The sequence below is a fragment of the Danio rerio genome, chromosome 8 (assembly GCF_052040795.2).
Source record: "Danio rerio strain M-AB ecotype USA chromosome 8, GRCz13ab, whole genome shotgun sequence".
NCBI classification, from domain to species: domain Eukaryota; kingdom Metazoa; phylum Chordata; class Actinopteri; order Cypriniformes; family Danionidae; genus Danio; species Danio rerio.
In genome coordinates this window covers 53175062-53188421 of record NC_141028.1, presented here as the reverse complement: position 1 = coordinate 53188421, position 13360 = coordinate 53175062, and the positions used below count along the sequence as shown (strand labels likewise).

Below are 13360 nucleotides of genomic sequence, written 5' to 3'. Positions count from 1 at the left end.
AATACTCGCTTCATTAAAGTGAAAACGTCACGACAGACCTTTAAGTGACGTTGCAAGCGCTGACGTTTTTATGACGGAGCTGATTCAGTGGTCTCGGGTGTCGACTGTCACTCTGGCGAGCAGTGCAGGTGGTCAGCGGAGCTTTTACCAACTCAACAGCTGCTGACAAAAGTAAGGGTTTTCTCCTTCTTACTGCAACTTACACTTCATCCCAAATGTACATGCAGAATATGGCAAATGCTGCACGAAAAGGCGCGATTCTCCCTTATTTAATGTGTGTTTTAATTTACACAGGTTGTGTGTTCTTGTTTTCTGTAAACCAATATATTCAATTAACGGTATATGTGTTAGTATTTAGGAAGAAGTATACTAAGCTGTTCATTTACATAACAACATGCCAAATCGACCTTAAATTAGCTCGTTATTGTTGCTAGCTGTAGCTGTTAGGTGATGTGGGTTATAATAGAATCACGTTTGTGTTTTTTGGTTAACTGCACCGGTATGCTTTTCAATACACAGTGATAACAATAATCCACCAAGAAATAGCGTTAATTAGTATGTTTGAGCTCTTTTATTGGGCTATTTGGCGGTTAGCATGGGTTGCTAATATCTTCTTGGGGTTCCCATGTTTAGTGAAAGGACAAAATGATTGACATTCACCGTGACCATTAGCGTTCCGCTGAGTGTATCCGGTGGGCGGGGTTTGAGTCTCCAGCCAATGGGCGCTTTTGACGTTACAGAGTGGGCGGGCGGATCATCACTGAAGGGGAGTGGAATGTGGACGCAAGGTCAAAACATAGGCGTGTGGAGGGAGACTGGGTGTCCATGTTTATTTCAACCTCATGGTTTTACTGTTTTTCATTGAAGCGTGAAACGAATTGTGTAATGTATATTTTGTAGAGTGTACTTTTTGTTTGCTTACAGTGGGGAAAAAAGGAAATCAATGTTTCATACTCAAACATTGGGAAATAACTTTTTTTTTTTACAAATTTGCATATGCCATGTTGTGTTGGGGAAAAATAATTGAATTAAGTCAGACATAAGTTTGTCTTCAGGGCATAACATTTTGTAATGTGATGTTCTATGACCCTGGACACTTTGCTTTTTAGATAACGTGACTAGGCATGGCCCGCTATAAGATTCTGACAGTATGATAACCTTTTATAACATGACGGTTTCACAATATTATGATTACTGCTCTAAAATATGTTCTTTTTAAATGTCTGAATAAAAAACAAACTCTTTTTTTTCAGCTTTGAACACAATGTATTTTATTTTTAGAAACTTTTAAAATATTTTGGAGCAATAAATATGTCAAGCTAAAGAATTCCAATGAATCATTGACTTTTGCTGTGTTCGTTTTCTTCAAAAACACAGATTTCTTTACAATTTAAAACGGCATCTATGTAAAACTTTTTTTTTCTGCTGGAGATACTTTTGTCCTAAAAAAAAAAAATATATATATATATATATATATATATATATATATATATATATATATATATATATATATAAACTGTAGGAACATTATAGCAGAAAATTTTGGCGGTTTTAAAACCTTGACTTTTCCAAACTGCGGTAAACCTTAAAAACAGTTATTGTCTCATGCCTAAACATAAAATGATGTCTTCATGCAAATATTGTATGTTAGTAATCACTTTATTTGCGTGCATTGTTTACAATAACAGAGGTTCAGTATTAGAACAGGGTGTCCGCTGGGTCTTAAGAAGTCCCAAAAACAAAAATGTAGGCCTTAAAAAGTCTTAAATCTACTGAAGTGTTAATTAAGTGTTAATTTTTTTTTTAACAGGTCTTAATTTTCCTTTGTTCATGTATAGCAATTTGGCCAACACCAACAATTTGGTAAACTTTTTATTTAGGAATGTAATTTTTAACTCTTATTTACCATAATGGTTTAATTATTTACATTGCAACTACATTTGTTTAAAAGTTATCCATGTATTTACTGCTAAGGAAGATGACCTGGGGTGCGTTTCCCAAACAATGACGTAACTCACAGCTAAACTATCATAGTAATCCAATGATAAAAAACAAAATCCAATATTAGTTTTGGTAAAATCATGCACTCGTTAAATATTAATTGAAATACATGTAAATGACACATATAGGGCCAATATTTCCTTTACAAATATTATTAAGACCATTACATATTCTATTCTAAAATATAAAATCACTTACAAAAGCTAACATGTATTCTAATATCATATATAAATCTTATAAATAAATAAATAATGAGGCTACTTATTAATAAATTAAATTAAATATTTATTATTTATTAGGAAATGAAAATCCTACTTTATTATTAATATTAATAATGTTAATGATGATAATGATTATTATTATTAAGTAGAATATTGTTTATTTATTTAATTAAACGATTTATTAATCGTTGGAATGATGGATTTGGGAAATGCCAAATCAACGACGTATGTTTGTAACAGCGGAACTTGCGACCTTAGTTGACTAACAATGGTTTTTTGGAAACGCACCCCTGGACAGAATATTGTGCATACATTTAGTTTATTATAGTTTTTTAAAACCTTTAAAGCTTTTTTAAGTTGTTTTTTTGTTTTGTTTTGTTGAAAGTGCATGTATACAACTAGAACTTGCTTGTTTTGGCACAATATTTAAAATATTTTGCTCAGAATAAATAAAATAATTTATTTTAAATTATTAAATTATTATTATTGCATTATTAAATTATTAATAAAAAGTTTGATAGGGCAAATAAAAATCTTTTCCCATTCCATTAGAAAAACTCCTTAGCATTTAGCCCAGTATATGTCTAAAATGTCATTCAAAATGGTCTTAAAATGTTTTAAAGTCTTACATTTAACTTGCAGAAACCCGTAGAAGCTTCAGAAGTCATTGTTTTAAATTTCAGTAACTTATGTAGTATTTTCAGTTGTTTTCAAACACTGTAACCGAGAGTAAGCCACTCTGGCCAAATCATCAGACACCATTTCATTCCACAAATCACTTATGCACACCATCTTTGACCATTTAGGACATAATGTTCTCTATAGCTCAGTTCTTATCAGGAGCCTGAATAGCTCTTTGACCTTTGACAGAGCTCTGAAGGTGGCCGTCATGCTACGTAAACTACTAAACAGCATTTACTGCGTTAACAAAAAGCAGATTACATTCTGAGCTGCATCAAGATGTTTTGCTGTGATAATTCAGATTTAAGGTTAACATTTGTAGATTGTAACTCATTAAAAACTCATGTTTGCCACACCTTTGATTGCCTTCTCTGCTCTTTTGTTCCAGAGTGCAAAACACAGATTGGATTAACAGTTCAAGAGCTTTCCGGACTTGCCCATTCTTTCCCAGGAAATCAAAACACATTTTCCATTACGGCAGAAGACGGGAGCTGACACTTCTCTCTTCTGTTGTACTACTGAGGACATCCAGGAGATTGTGAGTGTGGGTGGCACTCGTTTAAAAGACTGCGATGCACCGCTTAAGGACTTGTGCGGCACGGCTCCGGCCTATAACGGCCTCACAGACTGCTAAAAATCTATCACAGCAGGGGCCGGCAGCCACACCTAGGACGTTTCAGCCATTGAGGTGCTTCTCGTCACCTGTGGCAGCAGAGCCGTTTCTGAACGGAACCAGCTCTAATTATGTTGAGGAGATGTACTATGCGTGGTTGGAGAATCCCAAGAGTGTGCACAAGGTAAGGAGCGAAGGACATGGAGTTGGATTATGAAAAGAAGTGATGATGCCTCTCTGACGTCCTGTCTCTTATGTTCTACTGTTCAGAAAAGGTTTATAGAATATTCTAATCCAAGTATGCACACTTAAGCCCTGTTTTCGTTTAAAAAACACATCTTTTTCTCTCTTCCCTGCTAAAAAATCTAGCTTAAACCAGCCTAGGCTGGTTGACTGGTTTTAGCTGGTTGACCAGCCTGGTTTTAGAGGGGTTTTGGCCATTTTCAGGCTGGTTTCCAGCCATTTCCAGCCTGGTCTTAGCTGGTCAGGCTGGAAAATGACCAGCCAAATCCAGCTAAAACCAGCTTGACCAGCCTGGTTTAAGCTGGATATAGCTGGTTTTGGCTGGACTCCCAGCTTGGCTAGGCTGGTCAAGCTGGTTTTAGCTGGTCATCTTCCAGCCTGACCAGCTAAGACCAGGCTGGAAACCAGCCTGGAAGTGGCCAAAACCCCTCTAAAACCAGCCTGGTCGACCAGCTAAAACCAGCCAACCAGCCTAGGCTGGATTTTTCAGCAGGGTATTTTGGCCATCCACACTGAGAAAGCGTTTTAAGGTTACAAAAACATGTCTTTTTGAAAATGCTGTCCTTTGTAAACGGATAAATTTGACAAAGCTGTTGCAGTGTGGACTGAAACCTGAGGCTTTCGAAATTGATGACTCATTTATTCATGTGATGCATGCAGGCATGTGACAAATTCAGCTAACATGGCAGACTACATTGTAGAGCAGATGTTTTGGATGCCCTCCATTTTTTTGACCGCATTATTAAAGATGTATAAAAAATAGAAATAATTCCATAATATTAAGCGTAGTTACAGGTGCAGTAGGTGATTGTCTTCAGAAACATTTTTTGTTGTGCTAGTTGAAAGTCTCTTCACAGTCTAATAGTAATGATAACAGTAAATGATCTAAATGTGTTTATATGTATTTTTATATTTTGGGTAAAGCATAAAACTAAAAAATGTTCATCCAATTAAATATTGTCGGGCCGACATCTCCCATAATTCCAATAAGCAGCTCAGACTGTCTGTCAGCAAATGTAGATTCGGACTTCTGCTTATTTGTTCACTCAGATCCGCCATTCGCGCATGCCCGTCGGCTTAAGCGCCGCGCGGTCACGAGACGGACCGGGAGAAATCAAATGCTGAATTGAAACTTTAAAACTTGTTCAAGCGATTTCCCAAGTGTTTTACTCTAAAAAAAGCATAAATATATTTATTTTCCTCGATTGGTTCAGGCTAAGTGCGTCTGGCCAAGCTCCTCTGTCCAGGTAATGAGCTGGGCGATGTCGACCCATTTGGCATCGTAGGATGTCTGATGTGAAACATCGCGATGAATGATGGCATCGTCGTCATAGGCAGAGGTGAATTAATCATTTATAAATAATAATTAATTACTTCATAACAAATTATTTATTTGTAGCCTTCCCTTTTAACTACCTGACCCGCATGGTTTTTGTTTTTTTCCCATAAACAAATCATAAATAAATAAAGATAAGTTGCACACAAAATACCACCTGTCAATCACTTTTTCCGCGGGAGGTTGGTCAGTAAAAAAAAGGTGCACAACCAACAGTATCTGAGGTCTTCACTAAAATGACTAAGTACAAGTGTGAAAGTAAAAGACTGAAGCGGTGTACTGATGATGTGACACGCTACCTGATATATTCAAAAGACTGAAGAGTCTAGAGATAGAGACAAGATTATTAAATATAGTGAGACGCAAAATTGTCCGAAGTGTACTGCTCTCTGGAGCTCAAGTGAGTGCATGACAGTGTGTGTGCGTGTGATCACGTGATGTGCGATTTCAGTGGACAGAGGGCTGTTCAGAAATGCTAGGTAAAACACTATGCTAGGTGGATGTGGATCATTTTTGTTCTAAAATGGCATTTAAAACTATGCCGTAGGGTCTAAGTGTGTATTTTTCGTGAGCAGGTTTGCGACGGGGGCGGGGCGGAGAATCGGCGATGCCTGCTCAGCATCGTGTTGTCTATTGGCTATCGGCGATGGACGATGGCATCGTCTGTCGGCCCAACCCTACTTTCCACATGTAGCGAAACCATAGAGCAGGGCTATTTAATTGGCGCCCCGCGAGGCAGTTTGTTCCAGCCCCCCAAACAGTGTGACCGAGACCTCAAAGATAAATTTAGTTCAGTCGAAAAACAGCCACTATTGGTATGATTTGATGTGCATCTGTTCAATACAGCAGGAGCTGCAGTTGAAGGCTGCGCAGAGCGCGAGTCCGCTGACATTATGCGAGTGAGTGGCGCGTGCAGCTGAAAACATTTGGATACTTAATTGTAAAAGCTTCTCAACACCACGGTTTTGTTGTACGGAACGAAACTGCTGCAACTAAACGAAGTTATACCACCTGTGCGCTAGTTTAAAGTTCCGAGTTTATAGCTATACGAAGGCTAGTTTGTTATTTCCAGTATTAGAATATATGCCAATATGCATGTGCAAGCGAAGCAATGCGCTCCCACCTTTCAGATGCGCAGAGTAGAAAACATCTCACGCTGTAGCGGTGACAGTTGTAAATGGCTTTCAGTGCAATGTAAACAAAAGATATGTTAGACGAATTATTGCAAATTAATAAAATTATTATGTGTATGTATGAACGCAGATGATAACAGCTGTTCATTGTAATGCAATGTAATGTAATGTGTATTTTGTAATGTAATGTGTATTTATATAGCGCATTTATTGTGTATGGCCATCCACCCAAAGCGCTTCACAATCATGAGGGGGGGTCTCTCCACACCACTACCAGTGTGCAGCATCCACTTGGATGATGCGACGGCTGCCACAGGACAACGGCGCAAGTGCGCTCACCACACACCAGCTATTGGTGGAGTGGAGGGACAGTGATACAGCCAATTCTGTGGAAGGGGATGACTGGGAGGCCATGATCGTAAGGGCCGATAGAGGGACTTTGGCCAGGACACCGGGGTTACACCCCTGCTCTTTCACGAGAAGTGCCATGGGATTTTTAATGACCACAGAGAGTCAGGACCTCGGTTTAACGTCTCATCCGAAAGACGGTGCCCACTGACAGCGTAGTGTCCCCTTCACTTTTACTGGGGCATTAGGACTCACACAGACCACAGGTTGAGCGCCCCCTGCTGGCCTCACTAACACCACTTCCAACAGCAACCTAGTGTTCCCTACTGGTCTTCCATCCAGGTACTGACCAGGCTCAGCCCTGCTTAGCTTCAGTGAGTAACCAGTCTTGAGCTGCAGGGTGATATGGCTGAAATGCTTACCTATTATAAAGCTTAAATTTACATTAGACATGATAACGGTGAAGCCATGATTATTCTTCAAACTTAAATCATACAACCAAAATTTATAATTGTTGCATCCATAATTGTTATGCAGTTCAAATCAAAACATATGAATGTGTCTGAATGTAGAAGAAGCCTACTTAAGCAATACACTGCTTTTGTTATGCTATGAAATTCAACATTTTGAATGTTTGTAAAAAAAGAAAAAAAAAACATTGTACAATTCAGTGATGCTATGTAGTTTCAAAATACAATATTTTAACATTTTAATGTAGAAAAATACAACGTGGGTGTTTAAGGAGCAAAAATACAGCGTATGGGCTCTTATATGCTGTTGTGTCGTCACTCATGTTGCAAGTCATATCTCTCCGGTCCCTCATTAAGGATGCTTTACATTAACTGGCCCCCATGACAAACTAATTGAATAGCCCTGCCATCCAGTAAAATGGGATAATGCAAGTTTGTGTACTCCTGGTTCAAGAAAGACAATTTTAAACAGTGGCTAAAACTTGTCGCTGAAAACAGCCACGTAATTTATTCTCATGTACTCCATTCATTTAAACTACAACTGTTTATTAGCAGCTGTTTATTAAGTTAAAGCTTTGATACTGATTAGAACTTGAAGTGGTGATGAAAAAGACTTTTTGAGAAGATTTGAAAAGTCTTTAAAAGGTATTGAAATTACCTTTAGAGTTACGGCATATACCCTGGGTGAGGTGGATGATGGTGATGCTGGCTCAGCATGGTGATGTCTATCGGCCATTGGCGATGGATGATGGCATCGTCTATCAACCCAACCCTACTTTGTATGTATTATTGATGTGACTATTGCGAATTATCACATTGCGACATCGATGCTGAAACTATATATTTTGCAGCCCTAGTTTGAACATGCTCCATATTGCCTCTTTTCAACGAACATGGAAAGTTTACTGGGAGATATTGTTCAGTGGTGGAAGCAGATGATAGTTGTGTTACAGACCGTACATTGTGCTGCAATGTTTCAAAGAGAAGTAATGTAAATAAACAGCAGGCGCATATGACAAAGGCAAAAGGCTCTTGTGTCCGTGCGCATACGCAGAATATGAACGAAAGTGTTTTCAGTCACTTTAGCGTGGATGACCATTTTTTAAAAAGAATTGAAAAAGAGCAGGGCGGCGCAGTGGGTAGCACGTTCGCCTCACAGCAAGAAGGTCAGGGTTCGATCCCCGGCTCAGTTGCCGTTTCTGTGTGGAGTTTGCATGTTCTCCCTGCGTTCGCGTGCGGGTGCTCCGGTTTCCCCCACAGTCCAAAGACATGCGGTACAGGTGAATTGGGTAGGCTAAATTGTCCGTAGTGTATGAGTGTGTGTATGTGTGGATGTTTCCCAGAGATGGGTTGCGGCTGTAAGGGCATCCGCTGCGTAAAAACTTGCTGGATAAGTTGGCGGTTCATTCCGCTGTGGCGACCCCAGATTAATAAAGGGACTAAGCCGTCAAGAAAATGAATGAATGAATGAATGAATGAATGAAAACGAGCATGGACCTGGGAAGTTTTGACCAAAATGCCGTTTTTAAATTTATGATGTAGCCTTAGGCCCTGTCTACACAAACACTGGTATTTTCAAAACCACACTTTTTTTTCCTACATTGTTTTACTGTTTGTCTAAACGAAAACGCAGTATCAGGTGACTGAAACTGACATTTTCGAAAAAATTCTGGTCTGAAGTTTTTTTAAAACTCCGGGTATAGTGTGATTGGGTGGACACTACAACCAGAGTTTTCCGTCTCATGACTTCAGTGTTTGTGCCGTTTTCTCCTTTCTGATTACCCAACATGGCTGGGTCCACATCAAACGCAGAAGACGTGAAAGAGGCAAATTCCATCTGTTTGCGTCAAACACATTGCGTATTCCTCATAGTTCGACCGCGGGACAGTAATCCGACTATTCTCACATTTACATTGACTTGCATGGAATATACTTATGAAATATACCTATTCTATATAATATTATAATGTCTTTGTAAATGTCTATCAAGTTTCCCACAGACGGCAGTTTCCCCCATAGATGTGCATGTGTGTGTTTTCTGAATGAAAGCAGTAGATAAGTAGATTCATTCAGTGCCAGCAAGAGGTACTACAGGAGCAGTTTCCCAGCAACAGCGGTAAATAAACAGTAGACAGCTGGTTACCATCACAGATACACTCTTGTAAAATTACCTGCACCCCATTTCGAATGAGAACATAAAGAGCGATTTGTTAGTTTAGATGGTACTTCCAGTACTTGGTTACCAGGGCCCTTTTCTATAAAACAAACTTAAGAGAACAAAGCCAGGCTTATTTTGGTTTGTTAGCCTTAATAAGCCTTAAGTTAGGCTTATAAACAGTGGATTCTGTTTTAGATCAGAAGTTTGATTTATGTGTAAAGTTGCTTGACCTTCAGGGCTTCACGACAGTAACATGCATCTAGACCAGTTATCCTCAACCACCGATCTGTGGATCAATTGATACCAGGCCACACAAGAAATCAATAATTATTTCAGTTTTATTTATTATCTGAGTCTAAATGATCTTCTTTTGAAAATTGACCGTATTCTCTCGCTTAAATCTCTGTCACTTGAGCGCCCAAATGTAACCCACAAGCAGCAGGATGAGTAAGAAATAGACTTCTTTGGATAATTTCTTTGCAAAAGCCTAGTTCACGTTACAGGATTTTAAGCCTAATTTGAGCCCGATTTGGAAGTTAATGAGCTCGCCGACAGATCAGGGTGCTCGGCGCTCTGCAGTATTTATGTGTGAACTACTGAAGAACGCATCAAAGAGGCTCGCTGACACCTCGCAGATGGAAATCCAATATCTAGCATGCTAAATATCCCAGTGCAGTTAGCCGACTCAACCCCATGTGCGGTCAGATGTAGTGACGAGCTGCAGCCAGTGAGAGAGCATATCAGCATGAGCTGAATGGCCGTGTGCTCCGAAACGTCTGTGATTGGCCAAAATGGGCATCGATGCACTAGCTTCATTCTGTGTTATCACAGACACAAGAGTAGACTATATTAACTGTTAAACTAGAATTCTCTAACTATTACAAACACCATACTACTGGTCATTCTGACCGTTCTCCTATAAGATTTTATATTGTCACATCATATTTACTTTCAAAACTTATATTGAGATATTAAAATTAGGCTTTGAATGTCTGTCATCATATTTTATGACACCTTTATCCTCAATTTTTTTATTTTTTTGGTGATACAGCCTATGAATATGTAGTAAAAACTAGAACACTCAAAGGTCTGGTCCTTGCTTTCATTTTCACTTTCAAACAGTTGCTATTTCACAGCACAGAAAACGCTGTTTTGAAAGATGTATCTGAAGTAAATTTATGTTTATCTGTCAGAAAGTTATGTTTATGTTAGCAGGAAGTTGCTAGGCAAAAAATGCATGCGTATTTAAAGTCACAGTGAAAAGTAACAGACATGCATGCAGTCATTTTGAATAATATGGTAATTAAAGCTAGTAATGCTCAATTCTTTGCTGTTTGTATTTAAAAAAAAATAACATTAGAAAGAAATACACAGATTTTTAGGAAATGTCAGGGTGTCATAGATATGTTAGTTTTATTTAAAAGAGTCATTAAATTACAACAATTAAAAACTGTTTATCGAATAGCTTGAACCTTGCAGATGAGTGATTGATCTGATCAGCTGATTGACGATGTTTTTAAATGCTCCTTTGAAAGCTTGAAACGCTGTCAGTGATGTCAGCACACAAGAAGCCAATGGTGTTCAGCGTTTTCAAATGGCTCCTCCCTCAACATTTTATTTGCTGTGGTTTAGTAGCTTGACTGAGCTGTTGGGGAATGAGTTGTTGTCAGATCATGTAGTGTGTGACCCCCCTTTTGTGGATCATTTACGTAGTGTCGAGTAGTGTGAACAGCACAGTGATCTGCCGATGTTGAAAATCCTGTAGTGTGAACTAGGCTTGAGGGGAAATCGCCCAGTGAATGACCAAGAAATAGAACCGCAACCCATTTGTCAACAAATCAGGTGAATCCAGGGGTTCGTTCTTCGTACGTGGATTGGTCAGTTAGCTGGATTTGGTTTATGATGATTTGACACGATCCAGGATAGTTTCGTTCTTCAAAACTGATCGGAGAGTTGTTGTCATAGCAACAGTTCTGGTAGCTTAAACCTGGTCGGGAGCAGGTGCAATTCATATAAACAGGATTAGATCAGGTCAGTTCAAGCTAAGGTAATGCAGAAAGTATGTACCGAATTCTGATATTTTCTTACAGTAAGAGTTATACACACTTGAGGAAAATAGTAAATATTTTTAACTATATATATATAAAGTTATAGTTATTTATAAAGTTTGTAAATGTTTTGTTAGTTAATATGACGGTGATTTGATGCTTCATAAAAGTTGCAGACACCTTTCCCAATATCAAAATGCTTTTGTAAACATCCAGTTATTCTTTACACCGATTAAAAAAACCGGCTACAATAATACTACTATAATAAGGAAAATCCGCTCTAACTTTAAAACTTAATAAATTGCTCCTGACACATGAAAGTGCCAAGCATGCAGCCCAGAACAAGGCGTAAAGTTGTTGCGTGTCATATTTAACAAACCATTTTCTACTAATTTGATTTAATTTTGCTCACATGGATAATTGAATATTAATCAGATTATGTCATTACGCTGCTGTGCCGTCAGCCAATCGTTGCATTGCTGATCATGATTTTAAGGATTGATAGATCTGTCCTTCACAACACAAGCAGCGTTCTCAGATCAGTTCATCCAGACATTTTAATCTGATTCACAAACTTGTTTGAAGAACCAAATTAGCCAAAGATCAGTATTAAAAGATCCAGGATCTGCCAAATCATCTTAGATCATTTAAGCCAGCTACGAAGAACAGACCCCAGCATGTCTGTGCAAGAAGATCAACTGCTGGAGATCACAAACAATGGCGGCCATTTAGGGGCTGTTTGCATATTGCGTCTTTTCTAGAGTTCGCAAGTTATTCCAATGAAAGTGCGCTGCCAGCATGTGCAAGCAGCGTGACGCACTCCCACCTTCCAGACGCACACACTTGAATGAATGCCGGGAGCGCACCACGAGTCACGTGATAAGAGTTTGTATGGAATAGACACATTTCGAAAGACTAATTATCTCAAACACGGAACACCCAAACCCAGTGCTTTGTCATTTTCTCCATAAATAAAACTTGTATCAAAGTGACAGCAATGTTTTGTCAGCTTGTCAGCCCCCAATCTCACACAGAGACAATTAAACTGTAACTTACATTAGTTCACTCAAATGATCTTCAACTTGGAACCAATTCTTTTTAGTTACAGATATTTTACAGCTTTTAGCTCTAGTGTCGGATTATATAAAAGAAGGATGCTTGATTTCAAACTTTAACTTAATTAAGAATGGCAAGAAAACAGCATTTTAAAATATGGACGAACTGGAATCAAGTTTAATTGATCAAAAACTCCAGTGAAAAACTGGACCCTCTTGCTATAATGAAGCAAATTTAGTGGGAATGTCCAGGATCAGTGCAGAAGCTTGAGAAATTCCAGTGCAATAACTTTGCAAATTACGATTATTACGTGCAGTACCTGCAGTCCAGTGCCAAAAATCAGGTCCTGACTGGTTGCAGTTTGTGTGTGTGCAAGGTCACATTACTGTGACCTATAGTAGTATTTTTAGAGTAGTCATGGGAGTGTGCCCGCTCCAGGACACACTGACATGTGACTGCTTCATTATGAGCTTTTAGTTGTTTTCCTTTGCTGGAGTTCTAATGAGATCTTATTTAAATTACCCAATAACCCCCGGTTATAAAAACCCCTTTTATATTCACGTTTTAAAATGTAAAATTTGCTTAGATCATGCTACATTTTTTTTCTGCATTGGGTTAATATTAAATCTATAATTATCAAAAATTGTTGTTGTTTTGCAGGATTGCTGTTGTATTTTAGATCCAAGTTCCCCATAAGAATGCAGCGATTTACAGATTTTGGTTGTACGATTATGTTCTGAGTAGTGATGAAGGTTTTACAGTTATCACGGTTATTATACATTCATTAATTTCAAAACACTACTAGTTTAAAATCTAAGAAGTTTTTATGCGATTTTTGTAAAGTGTTATTTATTGCTGCTAAGTAGCCAAATAATACAGCACAAAATAATAATAAAAACCAAACAATGGTCCATTTCTCTTTGGACTTAAGTAAGTGAAAGTTTTTGGCATTCAAACAAAAGTAATAAACAAAGTATGAAGCTGATCATTCTGTTTTTGTCACGTGACTCGCGATGCGCTCGCAGCATTCTTTCAACAAGGTGCGCCTGGAA

General features: G+C 38.4%; 1 protein-coding gene across 8 annotated transcripts in view; it reads left to right on the top strand.

The window, feature by feature from the left end:
• The first annotated feature begins 89 nt into the window (after window positions 1-89).
• The window catches only part of ogdha (oxoglutarate dehydrogenase a), a 75766-nt gene continuing 62495 nt past the window's right edge, over window positions 90-13360 (top strand). For all 8 annotated transcript variants that reach the window (XR_015497193.1, NM_200779.4, NM_001444287.1 and 5 more), the window contains 2 exon segments: window positions 90-171; window positions 3292-3700. Coding sequence is in view for 4 of the 8 variants with exons in the window: in NM_200779.4 (NP_957073.3) it covers window positions 3476-3700 (225 nt within the window). In the remaining 4 variants the exon portion in view is untranslated.